The sequence below is a fragment of the Arachis hypogaea genome, chromosome 8 (assembly GCF_003086295.3).
Source record: "Arachis hypogaea cultivar Tifrunner chromosome 8, arahy.Tifrunner.gnm2.J5K5, whole genome shotgun sequence".
Classification (NCBI taxonomy): domain Eukaryota; kingdom Viridiplantae; phylum Streptophyta; class Magnoliopsida; order Fabales; family Fabaceae; genus Arachis; species Arachis hypogaea.
The window spans coordinates 49,885,263-49,898,331 of NC_092043.1; the positions used below are offsets into that span (position 1 = coordinate 49,885,263).

Sequence of the window (13,069 nt, forward strand, 5' to 3'; positions counted from 1 at the left end):
CTGAGCTTCATTTAAGGGTCTGTCGCTGGCCAATGAATTGCTGCATGCACAAGGCGGAATTCGAATCCCCAACACTTACTTAAACGGACGAGTGAGTTGACCACTCGACCAACCCAAATTAATTAAGTACTTAGTTTTTTTTATCTCCAGTAGTTTGTACTTAGCTTTTTTTTTTTTGACAATCGGCCCATTTTAATACAAAAAAAAGAGTAGCAACTACTTGATGATGAAGAGAAAAAAAATTTCAAACTGCATGCTTTAGGGATGGCAACGGGGTGCAGGTAGGGGCAGATTTTTACTAGGGGCAGATTTTTACTCTATCCGACCCTGTCTCACCCTACAATAATTCGTATAGAATCTGTCACACTGTTATCCACGAGTAGTAAAAAGTTGAACTTTAATCCATCCTGCGGGTATCTGTTCTGCCTCTACCTGTCTCAAAATTATTAAAATTCAACAAATAAAATAAAATTTTAAAATTTATATAACTATCATCACATACATAACATAAATTAAAGTAAAATTGATATAATGTTATCAATTATTTTACTAATTAGTTTACATATATTACACATATTATATATTAAAATTATATATTATATATACACTGGGACGGGTATTACCCAAACCCGACCCGTCCCGCACCGCACAAGAATCCACCCCACAAAAAAATTCGCCTCCAGTGCAGGACAGATAATTACCCACTCCGAGTGGGTTGGGGCGGAGTGGATATCCCGTACCCGCAAGTTCGGGTGGTATTACCATTTTTCTGCACGGTTCGAATCACAGAGGCTGAGACTTGGAAGTGAGTCGAACTAAAATGAATTATGTCAAATTTAAACTCGACTTATAAAAATTAAGTTCGGTTTATAATTAAATTTGTTAATAATCGAGTGTATTTGTAAAACAAATTTAATTTAACAAAAATTTGCTGAGTTATTTCGACTTCAAGTTTATGAGTTGATACAAATAACATGAATATAATTTATAATTTTATATAAATAAATTATATCTTAAATATAAAAATTTTGTCATTGTCTATCTATTAATTATAATTTATATCCTCTATCATAAAACATAAATTAAGAGTTTTATCAAGTCACTTTGAGAATTTTATCTTTCTAAATAACCTAAAATATAAATTAAGGACATTTCTTCAATTAACCCATATTTTAAATCGATTAGGGTTAATCTCAACTTAATAACTTTCAAAAGAAAAAGACACCCTATATAAAGATATGACATACTTTGAAACTGGTATAGTATTGAATTATTTATTATTTTAATTTTAAAAAGTAGTTCAAACATAAAAAAAGTTTTAATAACATGAATTAACTTTTTTAGTTAAGATTTAAGAACATAAAAAAATATTTATCTTTTGTCATTTTTTTAAAGAATAAACTACTAAAAATACATTCGAATAATTTTGTTATTGACAAAAATGTACTTAAATTTTGTTATTAACAAAAATGTCTTTAGATAATTTTTGTTTGGTGACTGAAATAAATTAAGTAAAAGAAAAAATAAAACAAATAAAATAAAAGAACTGCTTAAATAGAGAGACAGTCTCATTTAACACTACTCAAAATTATATTTCTCAAAAACGAGACAAAATTATCTAACAATAAAAATATATTTCTCAAAAAGTACTTTAGAGATTAAATTTTGATGCGATTTTTTGCAAATATGATTAGAAAAATGAGATATTAGCATTCTTAAATTTTGATAATTTTTTACTAAGTATATAATTTTTATGATTTTTTAAAAGTATTATTGGTTGTCGACAAAAAAACATACAAAAAATATATGCTTAACAAAAAATTACTAAATTTTAAAAATAAAAATATCCCTTTTTTCTAATAATACTTATAAAAAATCACTTCAAAATTCAATATTTATTTTTTTTTTGAAAATACATTATTATTGGATATTTTATCGCATTTTAAAATTATTTAAAGATATTTTTTGTTAATGTATATTTTTGTCGGTGACAATTTGGGTGTATTTTCAGTATGGCTTTTAAAAATATACTCAAGTCCTTCCGTTTTATCAATCACTTTCTCCGTCAGTCCGGCCCAAGAATTAATTATTTAAAAGAGCAGTTGAGGCCCATTATCAGAGAGAGAGAGGGGGGGGGGGGGGGGGCAATTTTCATTTCCCTCCATTCCAAAACAGAAAGAGCGCCAGAAAAGAAAACAAATCCCAGAAATCGAAACTCGAAGAAGCAAATGGCAACGGATCGCGTACTGTGTGGTAGCAGCAGCGAAATCGAAAGAGGAGAAGAACAAGAAGAACAACAACAAGAACATGACTCCGAAGCGAAGCTCTTGCGCGATAGGTTCAGACTCTCCGCCATCTCCATCGCCGAATCCGAAGGTAAAACCTTTAATTCAGTTTCCACACACTACGCGATCTCTTCAATTGAATCTTTGTTACTTAATTTCAACGAATTTTCGGAAAATTCGAGTTCCTGATAATTCATAAACGTCGATTTGCAGCAAGTAAGAACGGCATGGAAATATCTAAAGTACTAGTCTCTTGCATCGCTGATTTGGCATACAAATTCACCGGTGAGTAACTTTTATCAGTTATTGCTTTCACTAATTATGATTTTCTGCATAATAATCCACGTTATATTGGTACCTTTGAAAATTGAAAGAGTGAATAATAACTCAATGTTATACAGTTAGTTTTTTATCATTAGAGATTTTGAGTTATCCATGAGATTCATTTCATGCAGTTATAGGTAATCAGATTCAGGACTAACTAAATAACTGTTAGGGATGGCTGTAATGGACTCCGGAATCTGAAATGTGCTTTTGAATTTTTCTTGATTAGTAACTTTTGAGAGATCAGACGAGGATTCAGTTGTTATGCACAATCACTTCACAAAATTTATGGTTATTCAATTAATTATATGTTACTGAAAACTGTTGAACTTTTAGAAGAACTACTTCGCATTGTAAGATACCTAGATAGAATGTCAAAATTAAGTTCATATTCAGTGCTGTATAATGCGTATTGAGGTGCGAAGAGTCTCTTTAATTTGGAACAAGTAATTCGCATTATTAGGCAGGATTGGGGACTCAGGTTATTAAATTTTCTTAGCTTTTTTAAAATCACCTTTACGCTTATTGTTCAAGGATACACAATATTGATATTTTTCTTGAATTGATGAATTGAGTTAGAGAATATGTTCTGTGTGCAGAGGGGCTAGCCAAGGATCTTCAGCTATTTGCACAGCATGCAAATCGTAAATGTGTGAACATGGAAGATGTCATACTTTCTGGTAAGTATCATTTTCTTTGACTGATTTCAGGGTGAACTGTCCTTGTTCTTTAATCTCATGTATTTTGGTTTCATTCAGCACATCGAAATGAACATGTGTCTAGTTATTTGAGGACATTCTCCAACGATTTAAAAGCGAGAGATCCTTCATCTGAGAGGAAGCGAAAGAAAGAGGCCAAGAAGAATGATAAAGCAACCATCTAGTGCACACGTCTGATATAAATACATAGTACGTTGAACATATTTGGTATTCTTTTTTAAATCTTGGCCTCAAATTTTCCATAATTTTTGGTACTCTATCTCTTTCCTCTACATGTTCTTGTTCTTGTACAATGGAATTTATTGTTCTAACAGGTTCAACCAGAGTTTTTTTTTATTTTATTTCTTTAACTTAACTCACAATTAGGTACTTATTTTATTTATTTAACTTAAATAATTATAATCAATTATACAACTCATACAACGATCCCAGATATATCAAATAAACCAATGTAATTCTTTAAACTTTGTCAACTCACTATACCCATTCTACTAACTAAGTTACTAAAGACTAAACATCTAAACCTATTATTAACTAACAATAAAAAAGATTAAACTAACTTCAAAGTCTAACACTACAATTATGTGCCAAATATTATTGAGTCTGTTGATGTCCTCCTCAAAGATATATTATTGGGAGGCCATATTTTGTGAAGGAACTCGATTTAACACAGTCCAGAAACTCACAAAACTTGAAAAAATGGTTTAAATTACGGATGCTGTGACTTATATATAGCTAATGCCCTTATCTCGGATGTTGAGTCCCTATCCACCACAATTGCATTTATCTCGGATGCAGAAACCCCAAACACGAAATGCACTTATCTCGGATATTCAGTATCCGATATCAGCGTATGTACATATTACGAGTGCATCCGAAATATGACTCATATCCAGCCTATCACAGAACTGGATCTGTGCATCTAAGATTCTAAGATCAGCTCATGTTTTTCGACATTCCTTCAACATCCGAAATATAACTAAAGTTGTATTTTCGTAACTATTTAAATGTTTATTTATTTTAGTAAATATTATATTTATTTAATTTAAATAAAAAAACGCAAGAGAATTGGACACAGAAAGGGTTGTCCTCCTTATATATGCACAATAGATAATATTTAATAGATAAAATAAAACAGATACCTAATGGACCTAATTATTACTAGGAGTCTACGACAAGCCGACTAGGATTCACATAAATTCGCTAACGTAACGTCTCGTCAGTCGTCCCCTGCGGAAACTAGCAGGTTTTGCCAACCGAGGAGGATGCTAACGATTTTATTCTCACAACGCAGACTGGAGAATCATCTCAGCTAGCTCTTGTTTGGCTGAAGCAACCTTGGGTTCTCCCCATTCCTTAGCTTTCTTCTCCAAGAAGTCAAAGTCAGCTTTACCAGCCTCTATTTGAGCACCAATTTCAGTGTCAAAACTCTGGTATCTCTTCCGAACAAGCTCAGCTAGAGTACCGTCCTCAATTAGCGTAGCAGCATTCTTGAGGCCGCGGGCCATTGTATCCATACCGATGATGTGGGCAATGAACAAGTCTTCAACATCTGTGCTCTCTCTCCGCAATTTGGCATCAAAGTTGAATCCGCCTGGCGCAATTCCACCATTTCTAATCACACTGAGCATAATCATTGTTGCTTCTTGAATATCCACAAGAAACTGATCTGTGTCCCAACCAACTTGAGGATCACCAGTGTTTGCATCAATATTACCCAATAGTCCATTAATCCTTGCAGTTTCAAGTTCATGGTGACAACTATGTCCCGATAAGGTGGCATGGTTGCACTCAATGTTGAGTTTGAATTCCCCTATAAGTCCATACTTGCGCAAGAAATTAGCGGTGGTTGCAGCATCCCAGTCATACTGGTGTTTTGTAGGTTCTTGTGGCTTGGGTTCAATCAGCAGTGTCCCATTGAATCCAATCTTCTTCTTGTATGCAACAGCAGCTTCAAAGAACCTAGCCAAATGATTAAGTTCTCGTTCCATATCCGTGTTCAATAGGGATTGATAACCCTCACGGCCACCCCAGAAAACATAATTTTCTCCCACCAAATAATGTGTGACCTCCAAGGCTTTCTTCACTTGTGCAGCAGCATATGCATATACACCTAACTCAGAGCTAGTAGCAGCACCATGCATGTAACGAGGATGCATAAACAATTGAGCAGTTCCCCATAGAACTTTTTTATTACTCTGCATCTGAAGCTCTTTGGCAAGGGCAACCACTTCATCCAAGTTTGCATTAGCTTCCTCCAGAGTTTCTCCATCAGGGGCTATATCACGGTCATGGAAGCACCACCAATCAACTCCAAGTTTGTTTATAAACTCAAAGTTTGCTCGCATTCTTCTTTTAGCCATTTTCAAAGAATTGGTACCATCTTCCCACGGCCAGTACTTGGTAGGTGCACCAAACGGGTCTGCACCTGTTCCACGGAATGTATGCCAAAATGCAACACTAAATCTGAACCAATCCTTCATTTTCTTCCCAAGAATTTCTTCTTCTGCGTTGTACCATTTAAATGAAAGCGGATTCTTGCTAGAGGGACCCTCATATTTGATTTTGTTAATGCCAGGAAAGAATTCACCCTCCCAATCTGAATCGTCACATTTACCGACATTTTCAGCAGGGCAAGTTTGAGATTCACCAATCACTGCATAAGTGACGGCTTGTAAGCAAAGAAGGAGCAGCAATATTCCCCACGTTTTCATTTTGATGGATTTCAAGCAAATACCTTGCAGGAAGACAGCGTAGAGAATGATGCAGGTAGAGAGAGAGGAGTGAAGATTCAGCTGCCAAAGAGAGCAACAGAGAATTGAGCTATGAGGAAGCAAATTGGCAAAACGAGATAGAGATTGGAAACACCTAAAGTTGAAAAAAAAAAAACCTAATTTTTTATATTTGAACCTAAAAATGGAGAGAGGTTCACTTGTTGAATAGAAAGTTACGAAATTGAATAGAAAAACTGCTAGCAGCAGCGTGTTTTTATAAGGATGGTTTTTATCTTTTATTTTTGTTAGGGAATTTTTTTTATTCTTATCTTTTTTTATTAGATAACTTTTTTTATTTGATTTGATTGTTAGATGATTTTTTTTATTCTTATTTTATTTTGTTAGATAACTTTTTTTATTTGATTTGTTTTATTTTTTAATTTTGATGTGTTATGAAAGCTAATAAAGATCTACCGAATTCAGTCTAAATCTATTATATTTTTAATGTTTAAAACTAAAAATTATTGAACAACAAAAATAAGAGATAAGAATTAAACTTGGAAACTTCAGTAAAATATTTGAGTCAATTAAACTATTTTTTATTTTTTAAAATAGTATTACTAATTTTTTTATAAAAAATTTGGGGGTGTGGCTCTCTATGGTCTCAACTAGGCTCTATCCTAGTTCTTGAAAATTTAAATCCTCTCAATTCTAAATTTTTATTTTAGAGAATAAAATGAGATCGCTTACCATTGAATGTTTTTTCTCTCATATTTTCTTTTTCAATCTCATCTATGAAATAAATGATAATAGATAATACTTTATCTTCTAAAATAAAATTTAAAATTTAAAAAATTTGAATCCAAATCCAATTCTGGATACCAATATATACCATCTTTCGGTTTGTGGGTAATTAACCACCTTCAGAAACATAAAAAAGTTTAAAATTTAGAATTCTATTGTTTGTTAGCGTAATTTAAAATTTAAAATTCTGTCATTTGTTTTATTTTTGTGTATATACACAATTAGTTATTTTTTATTTTCAATTGAATAAAAAATATAATTATTTTTATGTACTCTCTTAATTTTATTATTGTGTTATTGTTATTTGTGTATCACAAACCAAATTATGCCGAAGAACTTTAACTCAGATAGCATTTTATTCTTTTTCTATTACTAAAGTCTAGAATTTTATGAATGTATTGTATACTTAAAATTAGAAATTGTCCAACCCACTGACCGAATAAAAAAACAACCAATCTATACCTATAAATAGGCCGTACATTTGATATCAACTGAAATAAATAACAAATCAACATGTATGTTTTAAATTTGCAAAGAGCGATTAATATAATATTATAATGAGTGTATTATTTATTATAAGTAGGTTATAAAATTTTAATTATAATGAGATACAAATATTAAAGAATATTAATAAAATTATTTTTATTTTATTTTTATTTTTATATTTATTTATTTTTATTTATTTTACAACACAGAATTATATTTAAATTTTCTCACTTGATGAATAAAGCTAAACTTCGATGCTTTGTTTTGACTTGTCTCTTATTTGAGCGGGAATGCGGGATATGGTTCCATGGAGGTGTGTATTTCTCCGCCAGCCGTGGAATGTTGATGTTTTTTTTTCGTTAAATTATTTTGTTATAAAGTGTTATAACATGTATAATTTATATAATATTTTAAAAATCCAACTATATATTACGATCTCACATTTTATATATATATTGGTTAAACAATACTATGTACATATTAAAAAAAATACTATGTACATTTTGTATGTATATTGATTAATTTATTTTTAATATATATTTTATATTTTAATATATATTTATATAAATAATTATTTTAATAATTAATTTTTTTACATACACATAATATGACAGATTTTAGTATTACTCTTTTAATTTAAAGTTAAAATTTTGATAGATCAAATGATTTTTCTAAAACAAGGATTAGTTTAAATTCTCTTTTGAAAAAATGATTTTATCTTTTTATTTCTTTAAAAAATTAGTAAAAAATGATTTTATATTTGAATCTTTTTTTAAAGAATTTAAAATATTAAAAATTTCTTTTGGTTTTTCTTCTTTTAGAAACAAAATATTGTTGGCTTTGTTTTTCTAATAAAAATATTATTGAAAAAAAATGTATCTAAATATATTTAAAATTTAATAAAAATATTTTTAAAAAATATTTTTTTAATAAAAAAATCCAAACAAACTAATAAAATTGGTAAAATGAGAAAATAGAGATATAATCATATATATATATAAGATATTTAAACTAATCATTGTTATATTTGATTCCTTTTAAGTGTGTATTAAACCCCACGTGTTGGCAAATATGATAAAAGACCTGGAGGAGTTCAAGTTGTGCAAGCAGTGCAGATCTTGTTAGAATTTGGTTGAATTAGTCCCATATTGTTTAGGATAGCAAATAAAGTGGGTGGCCTAGGCTATAAATATGAGGCTAAGTTCTCCATTTGTTTTTGCACCAGTCGGAAACACTTTAAGCTTGTATCTGATTTTTCTTTTCCTCTGTACTCTTTGATTAGAGAGTGTTGTGAGGTGTAGTTAGATATTTGCTTTGAGAGAGTGTGGGTGTACTGGGGTGCCGGTGTTAAAGAGAAAGAAGTCTATGTGTTGTAACAATTTTCACATAGTGATATTCTCTAGTTGTCATTTGACAACGGCCGTGGTTTTTTCTCCGGTAATTGGAGTTTCCACGTTAAATTCTTGTGTTGTGATTGTGTCTATTTTATTTCTCTGTCAAAGGTGTTTTCTCAAGGGGGAATGGTGTCTTATTCCCATCAAGTGGTACCAGAGCTTCAGTTTGGTAGAATTTATTCTTAGTATGCTCTGTGGTTGCAGCCTAGTCTAACCTTCCACATCAGAAAGGAATTTTGTCCTGTGGCTTGAAGTTGATCTTTGGTTGCTGTTGTTGTTGCTGGAAGGCAGTGTGACACTGTGAGAGTGCAGTTTGGAAAGGTTCTGACTAAGGAAAGACCTGGTATTTAAGTGTGTCCATTGTGACCCACCTCTCTTTCTTAGGGACCCTTCCTAGTGCACAGTCTACAGTTGAGTTATACTATTCCAGTATACGGTTGCAACAATGTCAGGATATTCAAGTGCTGTGAAGCTTGAAATAGAGAAATTTGATGAAAGAATCAATTTTGGCTTGTGGCAAATACAAGTCAAGGATGTGTTGATACAATCAGGTTTGCACAAGGCGTTGAAGGAGAAGATCTTTGGTTGCTCTCTCTATGAGAGAAGATGATGTTCTCTAGAAGACAAGAAGTATCCTCATGGTATTACCGCACTGCCATGGATAAGGATAAGTTGTGGCAATCGGGTCCACAATTGCACACGGGCATTGGTTGGTGTTGAGATGCAAGGTGTGTGGCAGAGTTAGGTCGATGGCTGAAGAACTTCCAGGAAAAGCCAATTTGGAAGTTGCACCATGAATTTTCAGCAAGGTTTCGATCTGTACCAAGGCGAAATGCTTGGAGTGGTCTAATTCCAAGTGAGTATACTTTCATGGTGGAGTATGATAGTTCTCTGAACTATGATTGTCGGTATAGACAATGGCAGCAAAGAATTGTCGGTGTTGACAATGGAAGCTGAAGATGTGTGACTATTTCAATCAAGGTGGAGATTGTTAGGATTTGGTTGAATTAGTCCCACATTGCTTAGGATAGCAAATGGAGTGGGTGGCCTAGGCTATAAATATGAGGCTAAGTTCTCCATTTGTTTTTGCATCAGTCGGAAACACTTTAAGCTTGTATCTGATTGTTCTTTTCCTCTATACTCTTTGATTAGAGAGTGTTGTGAGGTGTAGTTAGATATTTGCTTTGAGAGAGTGTGGGTGTACTGGGATGCCGGTGTTAGAGAGAAAGAAGTCTATGTGTTGTAACAATTTTCACATAGTGATATTCTCTGGTTGTCATTTGACAACGGCCGTGGTTTTTTCTCCGATAATTGAAATTTTCACGTTAAATTTTTGTGTTGTGATTGTGTCTATTTTATTTCTCTGTCAAAGGTGTTTTCTCAAAGAGGAATGGTGTCTTATTCCCAACAGATCTAACAATTGTATAGAACATGCCTTGGGGTTGGGGATCATGGAAGAGAATAAGGATCAAGAAAACATCTCTGAAAGGATCTCCAATATATGTATCTCTTTTGAGAAGGCTTGCTACGTATTTGTAGGACCTAACAAGATTATAGTAACTTTTAGGTTTGATTATACTACAAGCACCCCTTTACTAAATTTAACTTAATATTTACTTAGGTCCTTATAATATTAAAATAAAATTGTTTAAACTTTGATATTTTACAATCTATCCCTTATCTGTTTCAGTTGTAGAAATTCCTCCTTGATAAACTTGATGTTTACAAGTTGAATGTTATTTAACAAATATTATGGTATTTACCTTTGTTAATTATTGTTATGAATTTTGTGATGTTGATATGAAAAAATTTTAGTCGTCGGTCTAGATGTTTGAAAAGTTTCCGAGGAAAGATTGTGTTGCATTACACTTTTGTTGTAACCTTTGACATAAACTAGGCAGATTCTAAGTTGATTAGGAAGGGAAATTGATGAACGAGTCTGTTGGTTATTAATTATTATATAATATATAACTAAAAGTAGGTGTTATTGACCTAAGTTTATTCATCCATTGTGACATTTAATGTGAAACCTGATTAAAATCAATAAATACAATGAACTCATTGAACCACTCATTGGGTTTAACAAGAGGAGCTATATATGGAAAACAAAAAGAATAATATAATGAAGCTAATGAGTTATTACTTATTAGATGAAGTGACTTGAATTGTTAATGTAGGAATTTTGTGAGAACAAAAAGAATAATAGATCAAGTGCTTCCTTTCCAGATAATGCTAACATAAGTCATCATAATTAGTTTCAAAAACATAAGATAGAGAATGCATTTAAGATACATTAGAAGTTGTCTCATCCTTAATACAAGATACTGCAGCTAGAATAATTTCTAATTTCTACTAGTTAGGTATTGCTTGAGGTTCAAGATGCCAACTATCCTCAGGAATACCATACATTTCAATTCCAGGAACTCTATAAGCTATAACTTGATGAGAAAACCTATGCATATCTGCTTCAAAAACAGTAAAACATAGATCAAAGCCCTCATGTTTTTGCCTCCAGAAAAATGTTACACAATTATGCACCTCTTCTAGTTTAGCAACTCTTATCCCATTTTCTTTGGAGAAGTCTGAAATAATTTTTACCATTTGACATTTGTCATAATTATCATTCTCCCAATTTCTATCCCAATTCTTGTACACTGTCCAAATTTCACTTTTATAGTAGACCAATTAAAGATTGGCATAGTGCTCTTGCAAAATTAAAGAGCTTTTCACATTAATCGATAGATGTCTATTAACCGTAACAAAATCTGGTGAGTTGGAGATGCATGATTTGATTGAAGCAATGAGGAAACACATTGTCATGCAAGAATCGCCAAACGATCCTAGCAAGCGTAGTAGGTTGCGGGGTTATGAGGACATCAATCTTGTTCTTACTCAAAATAAGGTAAGTGGAAACAGCTACGCTTACTTTGTTTTGAATAAGAACAAGATTGATACTACGCTTGCTAGGATCATTTGGAGATTCCTGAATGACAATGTGTTTCCCCATTTCTTTAATCAAATCATGCATCTCTAAGTCACCAGATTTTGTTAGGTTAGTAGACATCTATCGATCAATGTAAAAAGCTTTTTAATTTTACAAAAACACTATCAGGAACGGAACTAGATAAAATATTAGAGGGGACTAAAAATATTTATACAATAATTAAACTAAAATTTTAAGGAGGACTAAACTAAAATTTACATATAACTTACATATAAAAAAATTAAAATTAGGGGGACCGTCGCCCCTTGGTGAGTATGTAACTCCGCCCCTGAGCACTATGCCAATCTTTAATAGGTCTACTATAAAGGTGGGAACCCAATACCTCAAGTGCCAATATATTGGTCATATGGAACAATGAACTCAAGTGCCAATATAAAGGTGGGAACCCAATACCTCAAGTGCATCGCATTTACATAGTTTTTTATTGGCAATTTGGCATTGCCATCTATGGTAGTTTTCATTTGAGAAGCTACTAACAAATTAAGAACATGTATAGGAAATTATTTTTTAATTAGTTAATATTGATTAATTTTTTTAACTTTAAAATTTCTATCTCTTTTTTCAAAATTTAAAATTAAAATCCAGATTTGAAGATTTAAGATTTTGGATTAATAATTTAATATCAAAAAATAATTTTAAAAATGATTGATATTGGCTGAAAATATTATTATAAACTCATAAGCTAATTAATAATATTGAGTAAATGATTAGATAATAATAATAATATATTAACGTTACAATAAGAATATAAATAAATAAACCAAAAGTATAGGCATCTTAATTTGTAAAAAGGATTATCTCAAAAAAAAAAAAAAATTGCTCAACCATGCCAAGTATGAATCTTAATATTGAGACAAAGTAAATTCCAATCTAATATAGATTCTACAAGAGCATCAAATGAATAATAAAAATTGACACTTTAAATATGTAATTGCTTTAAAACTTAGAAAAAAGGGATATTCTTATTGACTTTAGTAATATTGCATCTAACATGAGAAGAATAAGATGACAAATAAATTTTTGAATAATAATATTTTGGATATATTAATTTTTGAAAGAAAAAAATATTAAGAAAATTTTCAACGACAGTAAATATGAATAAATTAATTCAAATTAAGACCGTCTACTTTAATTATAGGGATTAATTTAAAGATAATATATTTATATCAGTTATTCCAAAAAATTTTATTAATATTTTTTTAAAATTAATATATTTGAAGTATAAATTTTTAGAAATTTATTTATTACTTTATTCATACAAAAATAATACATTCTATAAATATTTTTAAAATACTAAATACAAACAAATAATTAATCAATTTGTTAAAACTTAAAAAAA

At 31.2% G+C, this 13,069-nt stretch overlaps 2 protein-coding genes across 2 annotated transcripts; one reads left to right on the forward strand and one right to left on the reverse strand.

The window, feature by feature from the left end:
- The first annotated feature begins 2,117 nt into the window (after positions 1-2,117).
- On the forward strand, positions 2,118-3,659 carry LOC112708492 (protein MHF1 homolog). The gene is made up of 4 exons (XM_025760633.2): positions 2,118-2,376; positions 2,499-2,570; positions 3,209-3,289; positions 3,368-3,659. The coding sequence occupies exons 1-4, from the start codon at positions 2,229-2,231 to the stop codon at positions 3,490-3,492; spliced, it is 426 nt and encodes a 141-aa protein (XP_025616418.1). The 5' UTR covers positions 2,118-2,228; the 3' UTR covers positions 3,493-3,659.
- A 737-nt stretch (positions 3,660-4,396) lies between these two features.
- Positions 4,397-6,301, reverse strand: LOC112708103 (xylose isomerase). The gene has a single exon (XM_025760240.3). It carries the CDS (start codon positions 6,040-6,042, stop codon positions 4,612-4,614), a length of 1,431 nt encoding a protein of 476 aa, XP_025616025.1. The 5' UTR covers positions 6,043-6,301; the 3' UTR covers positions 4,397-4,611.
- Positions 6,302-13,069: the final 6,768 nt, after the last annotated feature.

What these genes read in the sequence shown, in the direction of transcription:
- LOC112708492 (XM_025760633.2), top strand. Translation starts at nt 2,229, where the DNA reads ATGGCAACGGATCGCGTACTGTGTGGTAGCAGCAGCGAAATCGAAAGA. An exon ending in CTCCATCGCCGAATCCGAAG is followed by an intron (nt 2,377 to 2,498) that starts GTAAAACCTTTA and finishes GTCGATTTGCAG; the next exon opens with CAAGTAAGAACGGCATGGAA. An exon ending in TTTGGCATACAAATTCACCG is followed by an intron (nt 2,571 to 3,208) that starts GTGAGTAACTTT and finishes TTCTGTGTGCAG; the next exon opens with AGGGGCTAGCCAAGGATCTT.
- LOC112708103 (XM_025760240.3), bottom strand. Translation starts at nt 6,042, where the DNA reads ATGAAAACGTGGGGAATATTGCTGCTCCTTCTTTGCTTACAAGCCGTC.